The sequence below is a fragment of the Aquila chrysaetos genome, chromosome 9 (genome assembly GCF_900496995.4).
Source record: "Aquila chrysaetos chrysaetos chromosome 9, bAquChr1.4, whole genome shotgun sequence".
NCBI lineage: Eukaryota > Metazoa > Chordata > Aves > Accipitriformes > Accipitridae > Aquila > Aquila chrysaetos.
This window is the reverse complement of record NC_044012.1, coordinates 4,721,132-4,746,430: the sequence shown is the minus strand read 5'-3', so window position 1 is coordinate 4,746,430 and position 25,299 is coordinate 4,721,132. Positions and strand designations below refer to the sequence as shown.

The 25,299-nt window shown below is 36.7% G+C and overlaps 1 protein-coding gene across 2 annotated transcripts in view; it reads left to right on the top strand.

Annotated features, from left to right (window-relative positions):
* CDH13 (cadherin 13) overlaps positions 1–25,299 on the top strand; it is a 517,159-nt gene that overhangs the window by 349,833 nt on the left and 142,027 nt on the right. For both annotated transcript variants that reach the window (XM_030026184.2, XM_030026183.2), the window contains exon 7: positions 9,312–9,490. In XM_030026184.2, the coding sequence (XP_029882044.1) occupies positions 9,312–9,490 (179 nt within the window). The remainder of the gene's footprint in view (positions 1–9,311; positions 9,491–25,299) is intronic.

The window sequence follows — 25,299 nt, the reverse complement described above, 5'->3', positions numbered from 1 at the left end:
ATTTCTACATTAAAGAAAAATAAAAAAATAAAAATAGCAGTCTGAAGTGCTACCTTGATTCTTTCTCAGCTAAGGTATGCCCTCACAGTCCAGGGTCTCCAGTAGTCCATATTGGTGGACCAGTTAAAACACACTGCTGCTTCCTCTCTACCACTGCACCCAAGTTTCCTTTCCAAAGGGCAACGGTGCTGTGAAAGAGTTGTGGGCTAGAATACGGCCAGGATATTTACCTGGCTCCAAGGGCCGGTAAGTGCTGCCAGGTCTCCAAATTCAGAGGCTTTCATGGCTTGATGGAGAGCTGAATGTGGACTTGGTTCCCAGCTATGTTTTGTTTAGTAAGGGCTAAGAGAAGAGTCTATACTTGTTCTTGTTGCCGTTCCTGTAAATATTCAGAATACTAACTCTTCTTGACAGGGCTGGATGGAGACAAGGTGAAAGTGGCTTTGAAGTGAAAGATGGCCAGTTCTCTCCCAGACGTTCAGAATGCAAATAATTGACAATCCTTTTTTACTAACCTAAGTGAAGTCTCTGAAACATCTATTTTCTTTTCTTCATTTATCTTGATTGAGAATGCCTCCCTGCTTAGAGGCTAGGAGAAACTGGATATTAACTTCTTTTTGGGGAGAAAGTTAAATGATTAATCTAATTTTGTCTGGTTTATTTTCTGTCTTGAGGTTTAGGGGAAGCTTTCTACCACATTCAAAAGGTAATTTCTCATGGGTATTTCTGGATATGAAATTTACGTCAGGCTTTATATACTCGTATTACTTTAAAAATTGCTGTCTATTAGCAATTTGTATTGCTGTGGCCAGATAAACAGGGAAGAGTAGAAGAATGGGAAACTATTAAAGAAAAGGTAGAGAAAAGCTAAAAGAAAACATTTGGATTATAAAACAGAGATAAGTGCAGAATGTATATTTTTAGTAAGCTCTCTGCTTGGCTGTTCTTGACTATAAAGTTTGCATCTGCATTTAAACAGCTTGTATACGTCTGAAATCAAATTTGAATGATTGCAGGCAATTCCAATTTTACATGGGAACTGGGAAAACAGCATGGTGAATCATGTGAGTTGTAAGCATCTCTGACAAAGTGTTTCAGCTGTCACACGGCTCAGATCAAAGGGCTGAGCAAATGAGCAAGTCACACTAGCCAAGAGGTGTTGAGTCTTGGACTTTTTACCTCTGGTAGTTTTATAAAAGGTGAGCAAAGAGTTTAGCATCCTCCATCTCCACTGGTGCAGTGATGGTCTAGAGTTTACCTGGCGATTTTAGGCATTGACCTATCTCTTCTCAGGATTTGAGCTAGCTTTCTGGAAGGTGTTTGCCAAATGTACTTGTCGTGGTGATAAGTTACATAGGGATTGTGGAAATTTCTCCACTTGAGGTTTTCAGAAAAGCAGCTAGTGTTCTTCTGTATCTTTTCAAGAATGGTTCTGCTTTGTTTTTAGGGAGGTGAATTTAACGATGTTTTAATGTCTCAGCGAGTCTTTATTTCCTGTAATTTTTCTGGTTGACTTCTAGTGCTAGCCAAACTCCAGAGAGAATGTGGGGCCTCTGTGTTTTCTGAGTGTGCCTAGGGCTGAATCTTACTCTTTGTATGTTGAATAGCTGTTCTTTCACACATAAATCACTGTTCTGTCATATTCGCCTGCTGTGCGATGTTCAATGCATATCATCATTTACATTAAACCATTTACTTCAAGAGAATGTGTTATATATTGCTTTATGAATTATGTTATCTGACATATAAGATTATGTTATGAATTGGCAGTTAGAATATTAGAACAGTGGGACTTTTTATAGCTTATGGTCATGATCCAAGAAGTAATTCATGCCTTTTCTTAATAGACTTCACTGGTCAAAAGGGAAGCAGACATGAGAGAGCAACATTTTTACCACAGATCCAGAACTTAAGCAGAATCCTAGTTAAGAAAAAAATCTTTGGTGGTTTGCTTAAATCTGCAGCCTGTTCATATCTGGAGGAAAGGCATCGTTTTTTCATCTACAGCTCTATTGTTCTAAGTCCTCTTTCAATAAATTTGTAATTCCCAGTCCATCTGAAGAGGCTGTAAGTGAACACAGAAAGTGTGATGACTTACCCATGTCTGAGCAAGGAAGACTTGTTTCCTGAAGGGGTAACAATGATGTTGAGTAGCACTGGGGGAACTGTTTAAGGGAAGATGGAGTTGTCGTAGGTAGAATTTGGTGAGGAGCTTCTAACAGCAGCAGAGCAGTCACTATTCCTCTCCTATTTTCCTTGTTCCTGTTATCTGGAGGTTTGGATTCACATTTAAGAAAGGGTAAACTTGGTTCAGGAACGCATCACAGCACTTTCTCAGGAACCCTGTGAAATGTGAATGTGAAAATTTAATATCTTTTTAAAAGTTGAGGAGTTTGACATGTACTCTGAAATAGAGGAGAACATTTCCACCAACCAGCCCCATTCCTCTTATAAAAGCCTTTAATAGCTATGTCACCGCATATCAAGGTTTCTCTTGTTGGTTCTATACCTGTATATGTTCAGATGTGGGGAAAGCTTAATAAGTAGTACACTTGGCATAGAGAAAAACCAGCCTATTGCTTTCCATTGATAGACTGACTGCTTGGGAATAGTTTTTATTTTTGAATTTGAATATAGATACATGATAAAAAGAAACTGGCACATAAAAATAAGGAGCCATCTGAATAAGTTAGCTTTTATCATGTGTTTCTACCCATCTGTCTGGCAGTCAGTCCCTCAAAACTTTTGAACTCATCACTCAGTTTCCACCAATTTTCTCATAGGGATAAAGTTGTCTGAAGGAGTATCTTAAATTCATATAAGTCTCATGAAAATAAAACAGGTGAAAAAGATCCTTTTAATGGTCTTGCTAAGGGAATGACTGACTTTAGCCCCTCTAAGACATCATCTTATCCATCCAGGAGATGAACCTTTGGACAATACCAGATAGGAAATGAGACTTCATTGATTTTACTCCTCATGGAATGGCCTATTTCATGCTATCTGTAGTCTGTCAGACAAATGCAAATGCAAAGACTACATGCAATTTTTTTTGTGAGGGAAGACTGCACAGTGTCTAAAATGTAAGTTATCCCAATTGGGGACCGCGAGTGTCATATTTTGTACAACACAAGATCTGTGATGGGGATTTTAGTATTATGAGAGGATAAATAATGTTCTTTTTATATGCTTTATAATTTCTTGTATCTGCACAAAGTAGAGCATAAGTTTCAGTATTACATATGCTACCACAAAATTTCATAACCTGGTATGTACTGATAATATATGCATGATTTGGGAATCCTCGGTGGGGCTAACAATTTTCAGTGTTTTCACCCAGCAATTTTACCCTAAAGAAAGAACCATTCATGGCACTAGAGACAAAGCACAATAAACCAAAGTAGCATCCATGCCACTTAACTTCAACTAATGCAAATTCATTTACCAACATTTCATTTATCAAGGTCTCACCTGGAGCAGCAGATACCTCAAAACTCAACATCGGTTTCAGTCATGTGACACTCTACCCAACAGTATGGCTAGGGACAGTACTGTATATAACTCATTCTCAAAATATCCCAGGAGTGAATAATTTATTCTACCAAAACAGCTGTGTTACTCAGAAAAAAGGTTAAATACTAATATTGCTAAAGGTTAACCTGCCCATACATCTTTACTGTTTTGTCATAATGGTCAACTAGGAATGTCCTATTATTTCTTACTCAATTTATATGCTTTCTGACTGCATTAAGTCTCTATAGATAGTAACAATTCTTAACAGTCCTTCATCTCTACTTAACATTACTGAAGTTTCTTTTGTGTATCAATAGAGGTTTGTTTATTATTCATTCCACAACTGATAGTTCACCAGTGCGTCTCTCCACTCTTGCTGACTGCAATATGTTGGCATGCCCAGTGTACTGATCAGTGATGCCATCTAAACTCTAGCTTAAAAAAGTATACACATATCCTGAATTTGCCAGACATTTAAAGAGACAATGTGAAAAAGTCCTGCAGGGTAGAAAATTATTGCCCTATACAAATATAAGACATGCTCAGAGCCTGAACTCATTAATTCTTACTAAATGTCTTCTCTATTGAGCAAGGCCTTCAAGTTTTTAATAACACACATAAGTTAATAACTGTAGTTGCAATTCAAATGCACTTGATTGGAACCATAATAGACCTTTCTTTTTATATTTGTTTTGCTTCCCTGGGGCTTATTGTCTTTAAAGTACAAAAAGACAGTCAAACATGTAATTAGTTATGATGATTATAGTAGTCAGGAGGGTATCCTCCTTTGCTCCATTTTCTGGAAGTTGGTGTCTTTTTTTCTGTAGCAATAAATGTGATGTGCTCTAGAGATACAGGTAACCCTCATGACTTTTTTATTCCATTTTTCATTTTTGTTCTTCTTCTTGGGTTAAAATAGCTTTACTTTTTGAAAGTATACCATTGTGCAACTGATTATTATTGGTGTACGGAGGTACATCTAAACTTGAGAAGGTGGAAATAAAACTCGGCAATATAGTCACGTTAATTAGGCAAGGAGACCCTTCCCTTTCTGTAGCACAGGTAGAAAACATTTAACATGCTCAACGTACAGCAGAGACTCACAAAAAGAGTGAAAACATGAGAAAACTCCACTGTGAAGTTTTTGAGAGCTGTAGCTCTCAAAGTTAAAACTGTTCAGTCCTTAAACTGGGATAATATTTTAATGTTAGTATTCAAAATCAGAGTTGTCTTTTAAGGCTGCAGGCTTAAGACGATTGTTCATATTTCATCAAGCTGTAAGTAGGCCTCACTTCCACTATGTTCCAGTCCTTTTTTGTAAACCTGGCAGCTGAATATAATAAATTAATAAATAAATAAAAGGGATAGGGAATTAGTAGTAATCTCATCCATCAGCTGAACTGTTCCCGATGTTCTCTTGGCATCTTGACAGAGAAAAAGGCACAAAAAAAAAAAAAAAAAAAAAAAAAAAGGAAAACAAAGAAGTAAGGAAATAGAAAGGTTATTAAGAAGTAAATAACAAAATGCCAAATAGCTTTTTCCCAAGAAACCATCTGCTCCAATCACCACAAAATTGTGCAAGCATTGTGTTTTACTTCTTAATGCCTAAGGGGAGTTTTTTGCCAATATTTTCAAGCCAACTTAAAGCCAAATGGGCAATCAACAGATTGATAGCTGCAGCCTCTGGAGCAATGACCTGGCTAGCGGGATATATGTCTGATCAATGAGGAACTCTGGGAGGTGCAAGTAGAGGTTTTGAGTGATTACGGTAATAGTGAAACTGCTGAGAGGTGTGACAAATAAACCATGAATATTGAAATACATCAAGGCATAACTATACCTTTACTGAGAGAGACTGCCTCAATGAGTATCTGCACATCATTGGCAGAACTATAAAGTTGCTGATTTTGCAGACATTTCTTCCTCAGCTTGATAAGTTAATATATATTGTTTAACATGATAATGTAGCAAGCTGTTGTTTTGTGGTTTGAAAGCCAGCTGCATTTGATTGACGCCAGGAATGGAAGTATTTATAAAATGACACTGAATTAGAAGTAGTCAGTTTATGGGTCTGGGGAAATGAATCTTTTATGAAGAATAAAACTTTATGATGAAGGAGTAATACTGAGGAAGCGTGCATCTTGAATTAAACTCTTTTGGACTGGATGTATGCTGTAGAGCCTTTTAAAATAAAAAAATTGTGTCACTGTATTTTTAGGAAAGAGATCTCTATAAACTTAATCTTTTGTGGTGGTCCAGTCCCAAACCTGTGGTCATGTGTGTTCTCTCTGTGAACACCTCAACTAGGATAGGAAATTTCTTCCCTGGAAATATAGCTGTAGGACTTCTTGAAAAGGTCCTTGGAATATATTTGAGCTGCTGGTTTAAAGCTGTTGTGATTTTTGAGGCATCAACCACAAATGCTAGCCCATTCTAGCTTTTTGCATATGTGGCGGGTTTTGTTTGTTTTGTTTTAATGGAATAGAATATAGAGTAGGTACCACTGTGCTTCGAAATGAATGCACAACATTGAACTATGGTTAGTTTTTAAGCCTGCTTGTGAGCACAAGAGCGTAAAGGGTATCTTTCTGAGGACAAGCCATTCTCAGCATGGCTGCAGAAGCCTAGCACCAACTTTCAAACCAGTGCAAGGGCTTCTTTTCAGCTGCAGTATTCAGCAGCTCCTCTGGTTGTTGTAGTGATGCAAGCATATAGGTGATGCTTAAAGAGGTGTAGTTTTCTGTGTTGATGTTCATGAACAGGAAACAGGTACAACCTTATATAGACTGTACTAATGCATAATGAGATCTAAAGACAACCCCAAATTTTATGTGCATTTTTACATCTGTTACGTGAACTTGTGAGGATAGAATAACTTTTACTTAAACGTAAATGCCACTTTGATGGTATCCAGAAACCAGTGTCTCAAAACTTTTGACAGAAGCAACGTGGGGAAAAAATGGATCTAAATGTCTACAGTTTTCCTCCTGGAGCTAGCATCTCTATGCAAAATGAGTGTAAAACTCTGCTCTTCTGAGTTGCTGGAATTTCTTATCTGTATGCACCAGAGGAATGATTGCACAGAACAAGATAATGTCCAGTGAGTTGAAAGGTTAAAAAACTGCAGCTGGCAAATCAGAATCAGATTCAGCCATTGTATTAAGCCAGTTTTATGCCAGAGTAACTAGAGATTTGGGGATTTACATCAGATCTTAAAATCTACAAGTGCCTTCCACATTCTTATCATCAGAAATATGAGAGTAGAACTGTCTGGGACAACTGTATAAATAGGATTTCTACCTGAGTATATGTTTTAATCAGTTTCTAAATCTCTGCTGAGCATCAACTCCTCTAATAGATGAATAATGGTAACAACAGTATATTCATTAAAACATAGTATAATGTACTTGAGTATAGAATCTTATTAAATTGCATTTTTCAGGAAAGAGTTGCGTACCAAAGCCCATTGGATTTCACTTGTACTTGGGCACTCTGTATGATCACTTGAAGATTTGCCTTAATTCTTACTTATTTCACTGAAGTCTTGTGACTTAGGAGACCTTAATGAAACACGTTATCTAACATGATTATAAACAATATTCTTGAAATATGATAAACATCTAAAAAATAGCACAATGTGTTGTACTTGTGAAAAGAGGGCGAATCTTCATTCTTCAAAACAGAAAGCTGCTCTTTTTTTCTTTTTTCTCCTGACGAAGTCCCAAACAAAGTAGGTGAAAGTATCAGGGCTAGGATCATCTTGTGTAGTATTGGAAAACACGGCATGGTATCCAGTGGTAAGCTTCTTTTTGAGCTGTCTGACCTTTAATCACTGGTGAATAAAACCAACGTGCTGTCAGATCTCTGTTATTTTTCTCACGGGGGTCACTCTGCCTGAAGTAGCAATGAAGCAAAACCTTTGAGAGCTTATATTCAAGGTCACCACAACAAGAGGCAATACTTTGTACTATGGGAAGTACAGCAAAAGAAAAAAAGAAACATATCTAAACAAGCCAGTTCTGTTTGTTTAACAGTGAACCAGGCAGTTGTTATGTCAAGCTATAAATGAAGCTCGGTTTGTTTTTACTTTTACCACAATATTTCATTTTTATTTATGTTTTAAGTGAGCTGTGCTTCAAGACCTTCATGAAGAATATAAACTCACTGTTTATCATTGTACATCAATGATAGGTATTTCTGTTCTTCAGGCACTTCCAACGTAATGTCTTAGGCCTTGTCTGTACCAGGTTTCAATCACTTATAGTTATTTTGCCTCAAAAGGCTATGTGGATACTGAGAACAGATCATACGGTCCTACAGACCTGTTAAGAAATGAAAATGTTGCATTTGAAATATTTTTTATCATCATATTTGAAAATAGTACTTGCCCGCTGAAAGTCTGTGGGGGGAAAAGAAAAGGTTATCCACCACATAAGAATTAATCTCTAACAAAGAATTACAACTAACTTTGACATTGTGATTCACGCATTAGATAATATGGTTTCAGTGCTAAGCTGTGTAATGTAAATTATATAATTGATAATGGATGGAATCCGATAAATTGTTTTAGTTGGGATTTTTTAGGCAAAAGAATGGATACCTTCCTAGATTTCTTATTTGTATAAAGTTTGCTAATATCCTTTGCTTTAATTTGTTACTTAACTTTGATCCACCATTGAAACTAGTTTGTTGATTTGATCATGACTTGTTATTTGGTAGGATTTTGTTTGTTCTTCAGGTCAATAGTACCAGAAATACTTTAGTTTTCTGTGGTATTATTTTTAGTAGATTTTTTAAAAATAATGCTTACATTTATACCTATAAATGAACTGACTAAGGAACTATAATGGTCTAGTGCTGAATATCTCACGGTTCAGCCCAGGTGCCAAATTACTTCCTTTCTTGGGTTCTCAATGTACTGTACAAAGCAAATAAAAATCCTATGACAGAATTTTGTAGGCTATGTCAGCCTCTGGTGTGCCCGTCTAAGGGAGAGGAAAAGACTGGATCCTGTGCTGCAGGAGTATGTGTTCCACTAGCTAAGTAGAGAATTAGCAACATCTCAGTCCTCCCTGTATTATTAAGTGTGAGGTAGAAGAGGAGTGAGGTTTCTCCTCTGTACATCCTTTAGGAATCTGTGCAGTAAAGAGTGTTTACCTTATTGCACACTCTAGCAGAACTGTATGCTGTAGGATTTTCATGTTAAAAAAAACTTCATCAATCAAAGGATAGCCTGGCAATGGAGTGTGTGTTTTTGTTTTTTTTTTATTGAGGCTGATGTAATAAGCCCATAAATTTGTACAAATTGACATTAGAATAATGTAGGCTTTAATCATTACAAAATTTCTTATTGACAGAAATTATAATGTCTAACCAACTCTGAAACTGTGCAAGACTTTAAAGTGAAAATAGAGATCTTTCTTTCATTTCAGAATTGTCATGTTCATGATAATATCCTGAAGACTTTCTACCTGTAGAATTTTAAGTGAAAAAGATACCTCCGTAGTTCATTTAGTGAAATGTAATTAATATGGATGGCAACAAAGCATTCAAATACGGGGAACTTATGCTAGAGTCGTATGTCTGCTGCAAACCAGATACACTAGTCTTTTGTTTTTGGCTCAGTAGCAAGTAAAAATAATGCAAATACAAGTACAAACCAAGTATCAGGTGAAACCACTTAGCGGTCTTGATGAGATAATTATGTATTGTACCCACCTGGTTCTCACATGTGAAGGCAGCATAATTTTACACGTTCTTGCTAACTGCATTCTGTTGTCTGTCCACCTTTCCCTTAGGAACGACTGTGATGCGTATGACAGCGTTTGATGCTGATGACTCTAGCACAGACAATGCTCTTCTGCGGTATAACATCCTCAAACAGACGCCTACCAAACCATCTCCAAATATGTTCTATATTGACCCAGAAAAGGGAGATATTGTTACAGTGGTGTCACCTGTACTGTTGGATCGTGAGGTAAGTGAACATTTTCCTATCGCCAGTCTGACACTTTAGTGTTTGTGCCTATAATCTTCTGTGATGTAAAAAGAGGTTGAGAGTATTGCAGGGCTGGGGATTCAGATGCTCAACTTTGAGGAGTCTTTTAAGATTTTTGTTTATTTCTTATTTGAGCATAAGAAGTTATATACTCTGATAAATATTACATAATTTCTGGGCAAGACATTTAGTGTTGGATGGTGAGAGCAAAGATCTCAGGAATAAGTTGAATTCAGCTTAGAGTTGCCAACTGACCATTTGGAAGTGAAAAAACCCCAAACCGAATTGTGCATATACCTTGCTATGAGGTTGTTACAGTATGGTGCTTTAAATCATTTTCTAGAATTTTCTTTTTATTTAGTGGACTTAATGGACTAATTAACTTGGTACCCCACAGGCAAAAAATGAAAATACAAAAAAGGAATAGTAAAGGGACAGGTAGTCTGCATGTGGTTTTAAGGTGAATTACCATAATGCCAAAATCTATGTTTATTATAGATCATTAACATTTTGAGAGTGTAAACTGATAGCAAAGCAACCTTAGGTACGATCATTTCATGTTCAGAAGATAATAAAGTAGAACCAATCTGTTAAGACAAAGGTTTAGTTATCAGAATATGAGAGATCTGGGCACCGATACAATGATGACCCTAAACAGTTACTCTATAAATCACCATTTTCTCCGATTACATAAACCTGTGTGCTCTTAGGTTCCTTCAGATGACCAAGTTATTTTTCTGCAGGCTGTTTCAGGTATGTGTTGATATACTGAACTTGTCTTCCAAGTTGGTTAGATTCAGGACTGGTCAGTGTTCTCAATATTCACCACGTTATTTCTCATTTTAACCAGATGAAAATTATGCCCCTACCACTCCCCATTTTAGGTGAGTAGTCTTTCTGCAGGCTTTTGCAACAGTAGACATTGACTCGGTAAACCAGACACATATTCCAGTTAAACTAAAGTCTGGGCCTGTAGATCTGTCTTTTCAGTTTCAAGAGATTCCAATTTTTTCATACTTGTGTGGCTGGCCACAGAATCACGCCCAAGTTAAAATTCTTATAATCACTACATTTTTGCCTGAAGTTTCCCTTCTAAATTCATTGTTTCAGTTCAAAAGCTTTATACTGTTTTCTGAAGTCAGTTTAGGTGTTTTTATTCCTAATAGATAACCATTCCCCAGATAAAACCGATTTACTCAAAATTAGAAAATCAATGGAAGGGAATGAACATGCCTGCTTTTTCCTAGTATCTTCCAAAGGTCACTGGTGATTCATGAAATAATGATGCTATCTCCATACAAGAAGTCTGGTCTCAATCGAATGGATATTATGGCTGGGTAGTATATCCTGAAAGCAAGATCTGAATTCCTCATGATTTTTAATAATAGTCGATTCAATACCTTGACTTTGAAGGTGACATGGCAAGCTGCAGTCTTGTTGAAACTGCAAAGTAATTTTTGGCGTTGCTGCAAATGCTGTATGCTTTATGAGCCAAATGTAGGGCTGTGTAAAATTTTAACGCTAATAACAAGCATTATCTGCAGATAAAGTCAAGTCTAATATTATCTTGTCAGGTGAAAGGCTTGGGAAAAAGTATGTTTTCCATTTCTTCACAAGGTGCTCTGTGTTGTGCTCTCTGTCATCTTGGTGGGTTCAGCCTCTCGTCCTCCCTCCTGCTTATGTATGTCTTGTTTAGAAACTGCTACTCATGCCTCCTTTTTTTAGATCTGTGGAGTTAGCCATTCATGGTCAAAGATGTATAACTTCTATTTTTAACCGTAATAGCAGCTTTTGGGGACAAGCAGCCTAATCATCCTCTTCTGAACAATTCTGGGTCCCAACATAATCTCGATACTATATAAATAACTCTTATGTATTTCTGTGTTGCTCATGAAATTGAATTATTGTAAAAGAATTGTCTGCCTCGGGTGGAGAGGGACAGGAGTAACACACGGAGGAGGAAAAGTCTGTGTAGCTGCTGCTTAGGGAATAAGGTACCTGCATATCACCAGGCTTGAAGAAATGACTTTCAGGATGCTGGAAAGGTGGTGGGCAGGAGGGAGTACTGTTTGCCACTCCTCTGTAGGATATCAGCTGATATTAGTGCCTTATTGTTATTATATTTTCTCTAGTGAACCTTTGTAGATCTTAAATGTTTTGGCTATTTATCACAATCTTTTATGAAGTGCATTGTAGAAACATGGGAGACACAGAAACAATCTTTCCCCTGAAAGCCTTGCTAGTAGCTGTGTCACATCAGAGGACAAAAAATGTAGATAGAGGCATCGAATGGTGGTTGGACAAAGACCACATGAAAAGAGTATTTGTGAACAGGAGAGAGGAATGCTTTTACCTCCTCAGTTCTTACCCTTCATTGTTGGCATCTCAGTGGAGAATGTATTATAGTAGACGTGCATAGAGAACAGCAAGTTTTTTCGTAATGTTTTCCATTGCTTGGAGAAAAGAATGAATGTTGAACAACTCAGCGGATCCGTTTTGATGACTGGCATTTGAGTCAGCAGTATTTGCAGGTAACCGGGTGTAGCTCACGAAGGTACACGCAGTATATATATGGGGGGGCGGGGAGGAAAGTGCATTTCTGCTGGGGAATTCCACAGCTCCAGAAACTGCACAACTTGGTCCTGGTGAATCTGATTATTCCTGACTGCCAAGTCAAACCAGTGGCTTCTCCTAGATTTTACTTTAATTTGGGTCAATTGCCCGTGATTTTTCTGTCTTTTGCTAGCTCTATTTATTTTCTATTTGAATCTTAAAAAGGAGTACCAGTCAAAAGTGGATTATTCTTAGTTGTTCCTTGTAGGTGTACTATTTAAAACTCTATTAGCCCTAGACACCAATTAAAAAGCTAAATTAAAGTAAAAATTCTCTAGGATGGATATGGAGAAGGGAGAAAACTATTTCTCATTAATCATATGTATATGCACCGGAGGTTGATATGAACTCTTTTAAAGCATGTTAAAACACTGATTAAAATTAGTCATATTTTCCATCTCTTTTAGTAAGTTTTACCACTGCTTGGATCTTGATGCTTTTGGGAAACTTTCCATTTCATTTAAGACAAATTACTAAAATATAAATAGTTTGGGTTATTGTTTTGGTTTTGGTCTTTTTGGTTTTTTTTTTTTTTTTTTTTTTTTTTTTTTGTTGTTTTTTAATTTTAGGTATCACTTCATGTTTGTGCATCAGAGGGAACAGGAGACTGGGGGTATTGCCCAGTGGGAGATACTGCCCAGTGGGAGATACTGAGATGTAGTGATACAAAGCATCTGGCAAGTTTTGCACATACTGTACAGTCCGTATTATTTTTCCATGTTTCAGCATTTTCAGAAAAGTTGCTATTGCATAGGCTCAGAAATTCTTGTTTCAGTGCAAAGGTCAAAATACGGGCATTTACCCTAAAGTAAAATAAAGTTTGGCCATCTAGAGAGCTCAGGTTTTATATCCGATTGAATATAAGTGGGAGAATCTTAGCATGCATAAGTAAACATCTAGGTTAATTTTAAGGAGATGAAAAACAAGTAAAACTTTTTTTTTTTATGCTAATACTTTACAATTAAAAGTAAATTCTAAGTAGATGCTTTCAAAATAAAACAAAATTTAAAAGAAAGGAAAAAGGAAAGAATTAACTTGTTTCTGGTGAACCTCAATTGTGCGTCTGTTTGTTCTTTTAGCTACACAGGATCAGCTTAAAATGGAGACAATTCTGTTAAATTCCTACAAGCCTTCAAAATTTCTGTGACTGGCATTTATTAGGTGTCTTGCTAAATTGAGAGTATGGAGATGGGAATGCTCCCTGTTGTGTTAAGTGACCTCTCCTTCAAAGGCTATTCCAAAGCTCTTCTGTGCATAAGGCAGCAGAAGGAATGTGTAATGTGCAAGGCATAGCGCTCTCTTTAGAGTTTTTTTTCTTTCTTGCGCTGTCTAGAAACAGAAAAGTCATCTTAGGTCTTTCCTTTGAGTTGCCTGTCCACTTTGAGATCCCCAACCTAGCTATTTTATTTTTTTAGATTTGGTAATAATTGAATGTGTGTTTGATTAAACAGGGATGCGTGATAGTGTGTGCTTTGGAGCTACTTCCATAGTATAGTATTACCTACAAAAGCATTAAGCAAAAAAGTCATTCTCTCCAGTATGCAGAAAAAGCATATGTAGGAATCCCACAGATTATATCCAGCAAGCTGCTGAGTGCTTTTGATTTCTATTGACATCTGCTGACAGAAGTTGAGTGCTTCATGCCTCCAAGGAAATACTTAGCACCATGCAGGATTTGTATTTATATACCAGTGTGTTTTTATTTATAAATTTTTCAGATTCAAAATTGTTTCCAAAAGTGTGTGATCCTCAGGGTTTAAAGCAAAACTCAGATAATTTCTCAAAGAACATCCATTTTCATTTTCAGAAGGCAGGTAAGGACGTATTTTTGAAGATTAATGTGGGGTTTTTTCTTGTGGGAGTTAGGCATCCTTGAATGTGTCAGCAATAAAGATTGAAGAGTGTTAGGGGGCAAATTATACCTCCAGCTATCCATTGGAGAATACATTTTAATTCATAAATTCAGAGGAGAAGGATGCCCTCCATCAAAGTGTATGGTCTAAATGACCTGAAATAGAGCACAACAGGAAAAGAGAAGGAAAAAAAAAGTGGGGGAAAAAAAAAAGAGGGGGGAGAGAGAAGAAGAAAAAAAGAGGAAAGAAACCTTGAGGAAATGTCCTGAATTTTGTGTTTCGGGGATGGAAAGTCCACTTCAAAGTGACACTTCCCTGCAGTGAAAGAAAAATAATGTTCCTCATGTGCATAGGAGGAGAAAATGCTTGTACTCTTGTAGAATCAACTCTTAAATTTCCTTTATGGATCAGTAATCAGTTTTTCTGCTTACCCACAATGCTGTTTTGCCAGTGTTACAGACTCCTCAGCTCTGCAGGAAAGCAGCTCTATGATTTGTATAAATTTTATGTGACTAAAGTACTATAAGAAAGCTGCCACCACAGTTGCTTAAGTGAAATATTTACTTTACTTCTCACAGTTTGAGGAGTAATATGCTTTTGCTTTTGATAAGAACTGCTGTGCTTAATTTGAATTAAAGTTAACAAGCAGTTTGAGGTATCTGCTACATACTGGACTATATGCTGTCACATATGTTTTTAAACACCTCAAGAAAAGCAATTCAAGTATTCTGTGATTCTGAGAAACCCTGGGCTAGATTCAGTTAAATAAAATGCGTGTTCTCCACTGAGACTTACGCTCTGTGTGCCTGCGCAAGCCATGCCACCATTTCAGTAAGCAAGTGCTATATTCTGTAACCATTTGAACCAATCTTGGTGCATCAATCTACCATTGTTTGAATCATATATACCTGTCCCTCTCTTTATTACTTGGAAACATGGAGCTGAAAGCCTCATGCCATAAATGATGAGAAACCTGGAGTTACATTAGCCCATCCTGCTCATGTTTATGTGGACCGTTTGTAATAACGTAATAGCTGGCTGAGCCTCCCGCTTAACCGCATAGCTCTAAGCTATAAACAACTGCAACAAAAAGCAGTGTATAACAACTAGCAAATACCCATTCCTGTCTATATGTTGATGAATGTCTGCACAGCGGCTAGCAATTTTTCAAGTCAACAGCAGCCCACCGATACGTGTTCACCAATACACTGTTCGCAAAAAGGAATGAATGCTTGCATAAATGTTCTTTACAGTATGCAACCAGTTCTGCTGTGATAAGTAAATCACAGTGTTCTTGTTGATAGGGCTTAAGTTCTCTGAAGGGATAGCAGGAGGAAATAGAAAAAGCTTGTCCATTTCTGCATATAGACACTACCCTCTTTATCCCTATTTTCCATTTTGGAGATACGTGTCTTAAGCAGTCAATATACTTATGACTTGATCTAAATGCAAATGCTGAACCAACAGTGCGCTCTTATTTTTAATGAAAAGATATTAATCTTTTCAGCAAATGCATTCCACATTTGATCTTCATATTAACCTCTAAAATATTCATATTTACAGTGATTGTGGGAAAACGTATACCTTGGAGCATATCAGCTCTGAGTTGAAATAATTGTATCATTTTGTCTTGTCTTCTCTGACAAAATTCCCACTTGCACACCTTGAACTTGTTTTGCAATATAATAAGTTCCATAGCTGGACCACAATTTCTACGGTTTGGGGTTTTTTAGTGACAGATATGGCAATAGCTCCTATTTCTTTTCTGCTTAAAATACAAGATAAACAAGGCATTCATCCTTTTCCCTTGATTAATGCGTTCCTTATACTATGGTTTCTGATGTCTGTAAATGTGAGGAGCAGTGGGTCTTCAGCCAGTGAAAAAAAGTGGTGGGTCTTTGGTCTCTTCTCAGAGTTTATTCCATAGTCCATTGTATCTGAAATAGTAGAAAAGTAGAAAATGAGGAGAAGAAATCTCCCAGTTATAATGCTAGCTTATGAACAAATGGACAGAGAGATGGAAAGTGCTTGTTAGTGAGATGTAAACTCATATTTGAAGTTGTTTATGATCAACTTCCCAGCATTTGGGCTTAAATGGCTGCAGTGAGAAAGAATCTTACTTTACTAGATGTACCGTTTGATTTCTATTATGTTTTTGATGACAAAGCTCATTAACCCATTCTTAAATCTTGAAAGAGGCTGTGCAAAAGAGGTAAATGAAAGTAAAAATTATATGTCAAAATATAAGTAGTATCATACAGGTTAGGAATAGTAAAGAAGACTCCCATTGCCAGAACATTAGAAAAATTATTCATTTAAAAAAAAAAAAAAAAAAAAAAGGTCTGATCTACATAAAGCTGTAGTGGCAGAATTTCTGCAAATCTTTCATTACGTTGTTATTATCAGTTTCTACTTTCATTTAATTCAACACATAGTTTGATGGGTTTTGTTTAAAAAAAAAAAAAAAAAATCATCTGACAATAATAGGGACCAGATTTTCTTTTCTATAAAAATCTGCGAAGGGTGAACATATCACATCAGGAACCTCACAGGCAACCATTTCAGCACAATGTTGCTGACTCTTTCTGGAGAGTGAATATAATACCAAGATCACAAGGCAGATAAATCACTGAATGGCTTTTCTTCAAAACACTAAGCACAACATGTAACAATCCTACCTCTGGAAAAAATAAAACCATTGGGTGCACAAACACATTTGCTTTCTTTGTAAATGACAGGCTCACTGAATAAGCTACTGCTTATACTCTGTGTCTTGCATTTACCTTTCCCACTCTGAACTGAGCATGACTAGCTGCAAAACCTCAGGGACTGCTGGCGCTCCCTTCAAATTCTCGCAGCGGCTCCTCTGTGTGGATGGTTGAGCCCCCAGCAGGTTTTCCTTCCCAGTCCTAAACTCTGGTTTGTCGACAACAACTTTGTAGGTAGAAACCCCTAGCCATTGCAGACTCCAGATTATCATCCTGCCAGCTCTGCTGGCTGACACCTATGTGTGCGTGCTCCCTTACAATTTCATCCAATATAAACCGGGATAATTGCTATACATACTTCTTAAGCTTTTTAAACTGTAGATTGCAGGTGGGATAAATAATAACCACTTAACAGGCAGAGGTTCTGCAAGGACCTGTTTCCCCCGTCTGTGTGGCTGAACCACATGAAATCCCAAGCCATTTCTCAAAGGAATCTTTTTCTACTTGCTTTGTCTGTGTTTCCTTCTGATACTGAGAGAAGAAAAAGAGCATTGCCAGCTCTTCATGAGGATCTTGGATTTATTTCTTAGATAGGTTACTGGCTCTTCATTCCTCTAGTATATTATCCACCATAATATGAAAACCACATGATTCTCAACTATTGATGACTCTAAGCATCGTTTTAAAATATACACTCCTGTAATAGCTTACTTTCTGGAAAAGCTCTGTATTTTCCACAAGAAGATGTGAATATGATTTTTCGAACTTGCAGTTCTCTGTAGCTGCACTGAGAAATATTTATATTGTCTCTCTCTTAGGAGTTTTGGTATCAGTAGCTCCTGTGGCAGATATTTTGCTGATCCTCTAGATGTGTCACTCGTCTAAACATCAGGAGTTTCTCTGACACTGATGTATTGCAGAGAGATTTAAAAAATGTCATCTTCAAGACACTTACTAAGAGTGACACAAAGCATGGTATCAGCTGCCCGTATACTTTGAATAGAGGCTGATAAGTCAAATGTTATCTTTTTTGGCTAGAGTTTCTTTATGTAAAAAAATTGAAAGGAATATTAGGTCTATGGATGTTTGATGTTAAAATTCCACTCTGACGAATGACTGTCTAAGAGGGGAAAAGAAGTGGTGTACTCATAACAAAAAACCTTCAAGTGGCAGATTTTGCAGGGAGAGCTGGTTAATTACTAAATGCTGGCACGTTCTGCTAGTATGAAGGGCCCAATGGTCACTAAAGTTCAGCTACAATGGAAGATAGTAAAACTTTGAAATTCCAGGTTGGAGACGTACCATGCATTTTGTAGATGCCTGAGGCAATGGTTTCAGTTCAGGAGAAGGAGGATTGGAAGGGCCAAAAGGTGAGAAAAATCTGAAAAATTCTCACTGCCCATGTTTTTCAATCCTTTTTTAGGGCCAAGGAATATGACTGTAAAAGGTGGAATTAAGTGTCTATTGATTAATCCCAGTACGTCCTCTTTTTCTTGCAAATATCCCAAGTTTCCAAACAGGTTTTGCTGTCTGGATAAGATTAACTCCTTGTTATAGAAGTAGTAAGGATGTATCACAGTTAATCCTTGAAAAAACTTTTTGAGTTTTCTATCATAAAATTTTGATTTTTGCATCAAGTATCAGTACTTTCAGAATGCTCAGTGCTTAAGAGAGCAAAAAGGAAAACATCTGGAAGTAGCCAGTTTATAACCAGCGTGACTCAAGTAGAGTTAGTGCTGAAAAGTAAATGGAATTACTTCAAAGTCACTACAGGAACAATTGCTTAGCTACAGCAGAGTTGCAGCTCAGAGTACTTGGGACTCTACAAGAGTTCCCCCAGATATACTTCAGGATAGAAAGTTTTGTGTGCTTTAATATGAAAATCAATCACTATTCTTTCTTTTCTCCAAATACAATAAAGCTCTGGAAACTGAGTGGTCAACAACTCTACCTTTAGTCAAGAGCAGTATCAAATATATACTTATGTACTTGTGAGCGTAATGAACACATAGCCTTAATATTGTTGGAAATTCACCAAACATATATTCATCTGTATGCTCTGTTAACACCTTGGCAAGGGAGAGAATTAGCCAGTGCCAGAAATTAGGATTACACACTAGTCATTTTCTCAAGAGAAAACAAAGAAAATGAAACCCTTGGATTGATGTTTAATACTGAAAAGGAAAAAATAATCTGGCTATAAAACTGTGGGTCCAGATTGCTTAACTCTTCTTTCTTTAACATAAAAAGGTATTGTCAAATACATATATGGTTATTTTTAGTGTTCCACTAGCATAATTCAGATTTCCCAGAGCTGTTATTGTGGGATAATTCCTCTGGCATCAATGGGATATTACTTTTGATTCCCCAAATGCCAATCAGATAACAGGTTCATCTCTCTCATTTATTTTCACTTTCTTTTATCTTTCTTGTTTTCTAATGACTTTCTATTTTTAGAGTGTATGTAGCAAAAATTATTTAAAATATGCTGTTTTGTAGGAGATTTTATCTTAATACCATCAAAGAGAAAATTCTTTCTCTCCAAATTCTGCCTAATTGTACCTGTCCTTTGTGCTGGAGTATCTAATTACAATAACATGAATTAAAATGTGTGTGTGGGGGGTGGGTTCAGCTTTTACTCTCAGTGTCATTGTATTCTTTTGGCTTCCGTAAAGCATTAGGTAGCATTTCTGTATTTAGTTGTGTTAACACCCCATAGTCCTCAGTCTGTACTATTGAGTTATATAAAACTCTATTCAAGGTTTAAAAAAAACCCAAACCCCTCTTAGACTACATGAATAACTAGTTTTTAGTTTTCTGTTTATATACTCAGTAAATCAATTAAAAGGCAATCTGAGAAGGCAGAATGTGAATAATGTTGGTATATTTGATTGAATTATACCTTATAGTTCTTGGAACAGATAAACACAGGTAAATACACAGAAATATCCTGAAGAAATATCCCTTTGAAGAGACCTGGAGATGCATAAATTGTTGAATTAAGTGTGTATAAATATAAAGAGTCATCTTAATCACATTCTCTTCTGCTTCTCTTTTGGCCTAGAGAATCCACTAGTGTTTCACTTGTAATACATTCATGTAACTTTTGGCCTATTTGTTTTCAATTTTTATATATTGGGCAAAGTGTAAAAATTGAAATCGTAATTAAAATATAGCTGGAACATCCCAGAGAGACTAGTGACAGCCTTTGAATCTTTTTTTACTTGTAAATGTTGGACATTACATCCTTATTATATGTATATATAAACATTTCAGAAGCTCAAAACCTAAAGCATAAATGAAGTCATTCAATCCTGTGGTTGATTACTGTAGAATTAAAGTTCAATTTACCACAGAAGGGCTAGCCTTTTCTTTATATATGTTATACACTTTTTTGATATGGCTATGAAAGTTCCCTAAATGATTGATTTTTCCTTTCTGGAAGATCACTGAATTCTCTGTCAGTGATCAGAATGCTGCCTTTTATGCAAATAATTCAGTTTTTGTTGATGACTTTTTACAGTTTGCTTTTGACATCTTTAATTTGATCTGTTTTGTGTCATGGATTTTTTTTTATTTTTTTTTAAGGCAAACTCAATTTCCTTGAGAGGAAATCCATAAAGCATCATTCTCCCTACAGAATGAGTATAAGTTGACTCCTTCAAGACCATATATAAATCACTCTTAAGGGAAGATATTGCTCACTCAGAAAAGTGATTTGTAAACACTTTAAGTTTCTGCCATATTATACTACCATCTTTAAATAGATACCTCCATCTAAAATATGAATTCTGCCTTGTAGGTTGATGGTACCATGGAGCAGTATTTATGAATGTTGACTTTTCTTTTTTGACATGCAGCGTATGATTACTTCAGCCCATGTTGCCTGACACTGCTCATTTAATGGTTTTTAGAATACTGGATCACAACCTGCCCTAGATGAGATGTTATTTTCAATGTAAGAATTGAATATCCTTGCCACCTTAATTTTTCTTTGTAGTATTTATACTAGGATGTTGCCTTGCATAAAGTTTGGAAGTACACTTAGGCAGGCCGCGCAATGTATACGCTACAGATGAAATGCATGGTAGTGCTGGTAGGGGAGGAGAGTTACAGTCTTTGAAATGGGGGATAATTTCACTGACATTCATGAAAATATTTCAGCTTTAAGAGACTACAACAGAAAAGAGGCCCTAGAATCTGGCCTTTGCTTCTGGAGTGAAGAGGAGGGGAAGTAAATTTTATTGCAAATGTATTTCAATTTAGTAAACATCTGTCATGTATATTTAAAACTGCCGTTTCAGGATTGTAATTATATCATCTGAAAATAAGTCCTCCTCAAAAGAGAATTGAAGTGACAGGCTGAAGAAAATGAAACATGACGTTGCTCGTTCTCCTTTCGTCCTAGAGCTAAAATTTAAATTAATTTTCTTCTTCTTGTCAGAAAGTATTTTAATTGGAAATTATTTTTGATTGCAGTTTTCAGAGAGGAATGGGATTCTTCTAGTGTGTGTGTATAGAAGCTGTTCAGTGTCTCCATAATATTTTACTAAATTAATGATTTGCAGATATTTTAAATAGTTGACAGCTGTACTGGTAATCCTAAAAAAGGTTAAAAAATTAAAAAACCTGAGATAAATGTAAAGATTTAAACCTTTTTTTTTTTGTTCCTCAGCATCTTTGCATACAGCAATGTTGTGTTTGTTGCTATAGTTACCTGCTTGTTGGGAGAAATGAATATTTGATATTAGCGGTTACTAGACTGTAAAAATTAGATATGCTGCTTCGGTTCAATTTAGGTTTATCACAATTTTTTTTTTTTACAGCTGAATTTCCTTTAAAAATGTTGAAGGAAAGTTATGGAGCCATATTCTTATGGGAGGTTACAAGTCTCTGTAGCCCTGGAAGTTCATTCACACTCATTCCACAGTCCTTTGATGAACTAAAAGATCCTAATTAAATTTTCTTCCAATATACTTTCATTTTCAGCTTTCAGACTGCTTACAATAGGAGATTCTCCTATTTATATCTTAATCTAAATATCACAGAGGACAATGGTAATCATGCCACGGCCATCACAGATGGTGGCTTTCTGTGCTGAAACAGAGTGACCTAGCCTACAAGGGATCAAACATAAGTGTTTGGGCTTATTATCTCACTTCTGAATTATTTCTGGTTTAACATAATGCTTTTTTGACACCTGATTCAGCCGTCACCAGACAGTGAAGCACCAGAAGGTACAGGAATGCAGCTCTAAATAGCTATCAAGGTAACAAGTCAGTGGAAGTCGCACATTAGAGAGGAAAAAGGTCTGCATAGCAGTAACAAGAATATGTGGGTTTATTAGAAAAATTACAAGATTGAAGCAGTTGCTACTTTGACATTTACCTTAGCATTGGTAATTTACTGCATGCATGAAAATCTTTGGCAGAAAGATTGACTTAAGGAAGAATGTTGCTGAGATGTTTTCATGCAATGCTCTCTCACCCGTGAGAAGTGACAGAAATCCTGTTGGCTGCATTATCTTTCTTTACCCTAATTGCTCTTGTCTTAGAAAATTCTGAATGGTCTCTGTGTACTTTCATTAATGAATCCTTGATAAAATACAAAACTTATGGAAGAGACAAACAGAAGGGAGATCACAGTTTCCCTAGAGGATTTCTGCCTTTAAAATGAGCCATGAGTGATAGATGGTAAGTGCTGAAATGAGAGGGGTTTTCAGGGGAATTTGTCAAAAGTGTACCTCTAATAAGTGGAAGTCCAGAGCTTTCCACTAATGTGATTAAATGTTTGAGAATACAAGAGAAAGACAGTAAAATCTGTGCTGATGGTAATAAAGGTCTGATTTAGGCTTTCTTGAGGTAACTGGAAAGTTGTCTCCATTGATTTTTGCAGCAGAATTTGCAGCAGGTCCAAGGCAGCTGTGCAGCTGAACAGGGGAATTAGAGATAGCAGGGCTTTTTGCTGGACTCTTGACTTCTCACCATAGACTAATTGTAACATTAAGGCATCATGTTCCTGCCTTAAAGGAAAAATAATCACCACGTTCTGTACACGGTTGTCACTCCACTTTTAAAGGTAGCACTTTCAGATAACAATAGGCAAAAACGTTGCTTTTAGCAATGTGGTTAAAGAGATGGCTGTAAGAGGTTCAGAGAAGCGAGCAGTGTAGTTCAGTTAGAAAATTCCAGCACTTCGAAATAGATTATTTTTTCAAGCCTGTTTTTTCTATGAGAACTGGGAAAGTCTAAGTTCAATCAGAAAGTTTTACAAACTGTTCTGAGTTCCTTTGGTTTTGGCTGTGCTTGCAGCAAGAGCTAGTGGTGAGGCAGGGCGTGCTGATCAGTCGGGTCCCGATTACAAAAGGGTAACGTGACTTCTCCCCAGGCACTTGTGTGATGGCAGCCTTATGCTTCAAGAGGAATGCTTTCCTACTCCCATCTTTCATGGTGGGTCTCTCCGTCCATGTGTCTAGTTTACTGACCTGGCAAGAGGCTGACCCAGCAAGAGAAACTTGCTGAGCTGCTGAGTTGAATCGACTCAAAGACATGCTTGGTGCCAACCCAGACTGTCACTGGGCTGGAACCATGTGGCTGAGCAGAGGGACAGGAAGAGTAAAGCCTTTCTTTTTCAGCTGTGGTGAGCCATTCCTTAGCTCAGCTGCTTTGGGTAATCCCCTCCTCTAGCTCCACAACTTACTGTCACTTATGTACATAGTTTTTAGTGATATAAATTGGTCCTTCTTTCAAGCATGTGTAATGCCCGGAAGCTTATTTAGAAACTCAATATTTAACAACGCTGCACCAAAATTTTCAATGCCCTCCTCCCCCCAAACAAACAAACAAACAACCTGAAGAAAGCTTCAAGAGTTACACTCCATTTCATCCAGCAGCAGAACTGCAGATAAGGCTGGCAAAACACTTTTACCTCACTGGGTAGCAGTTGTAATGTATCTTAGATTGCACTGCCTCTCTGAATTCACTGTACATGGCTCTGGCTCTGTAAAGTGCATTATTTCCTCCCAAGTAGAGAATGACACAGCTGAAGGCACTTTCCACCTTCTACAAAATGCCCTCAGCACTATGTCATCACCACCAATATGGCCCTTCTTCCCCAGAGAATAAGAAAAGGAATTTGTTTCTTATATAGTAGAAAATTCCACTAGCAATAGCCTCAAGCCTGCAGTAGATTTTCCATCTTGCCTAATTTGTGAAGGGGTGGGTGAGTTTTTCCTAAGAACTGTCTTCAGGTAACAGGGATTCTTTAAAATTCAGTTCTTTGGGTACACTGGAAATAGGGAGGACTCAAAATTTATTGGCTGACAGGGATCCCTGAACTAGTAATTGTGAACTGCTTAAGTACATGTAGATTTAGATAGATGTAAATCTATATAAGTACATATATGTATATATATGTTTTTCTTTTTTTGCATTGAATGTTCTTTGAAAGACATTTATAACTGGCTTGCCTTTAATTGGAAAATGGGGCACGAAATTTTGTATGATTGTGTTGTGGCTGTCATATCTTAGGCCAATCACATCACACGCAAAGGTGTAGATACAATTAAACCAAGCTTTTACTAAAGCAGCCACAAAAACAGTCGCTCACAACTCGATTTGAGGGAGGAAGTAATCTTTAAAAACCAAAATCAAGATTTAAGGCTGTGTAAATGAGGGGTATTTCTTTTCAGCTGTAAAGCAGGTCTTGTCTCCTTCCAGGTGGAAGGAGCAGAATAACGAATACCCGGGTTCAAAAAGTTTTAATAGAAATTCCTGTCTTGTTAGGCACTTTCCACTAGCATCAGTGTATCAGCTTGTTATTTTTTCCCTCTAGTTCTTATATCATATTTAGTTTATCAGCCTCCATATGAAGCAAAGAGGATTTGATTACATGATCTGACATGTCAGTGTTATTTTGGGGAGGCAAAGGGGTTTGATGATTTGATCTTAGTGACTTGGTAAGTTACTCCTACTTGAAGAGATGAGATTTAAATTAAACTGAGGATATTCATTTCCAATAGATAAAGCAAGATACGTTTTTCTTTTTTTCATCCCTGAAATGATGGAAAGAAGTATGTAATTTTTGTTTCATTAAGATGGAAGACAGAAAACTGACACAGATTTTGGAATATAAATTAAGAATTTAGATGACATTTTGAGGAAACGGATAAGCAGAAGATGCCTTGTGCTTTAGTTGGAGCAAAGCCTGTCTTTTCCAGTCCTATCCAGGGAAGATAAATTATATAGTATAATTCAGACTATTACTGATAAATGTAATGGATCAAACAGAATATTCTAAGTTTCAATAAATACTAGCGAGAAAGGTAACTTTTGAAATACTTTCCTATTTTCTGTACAGCCCATCTCAGAAAATAATAGACAGTATCTTTAAAACAAATCATACAATGCACTGTGGAAAACATACTAGAATATTTTATATCATTTTAAACATTCTTCACTCAGTTATAAATATTGGGGAAAACTGAAAAAGTGTGTTGTAACATTTTGCATATAAATATATTTCCTATTCATATATGGGCATAACGGTAACCGCTCAAAGATATGATAGCTGATTTAAGACTTGTAGGCAAAAAGGAATCTGTTGCATATAGAAG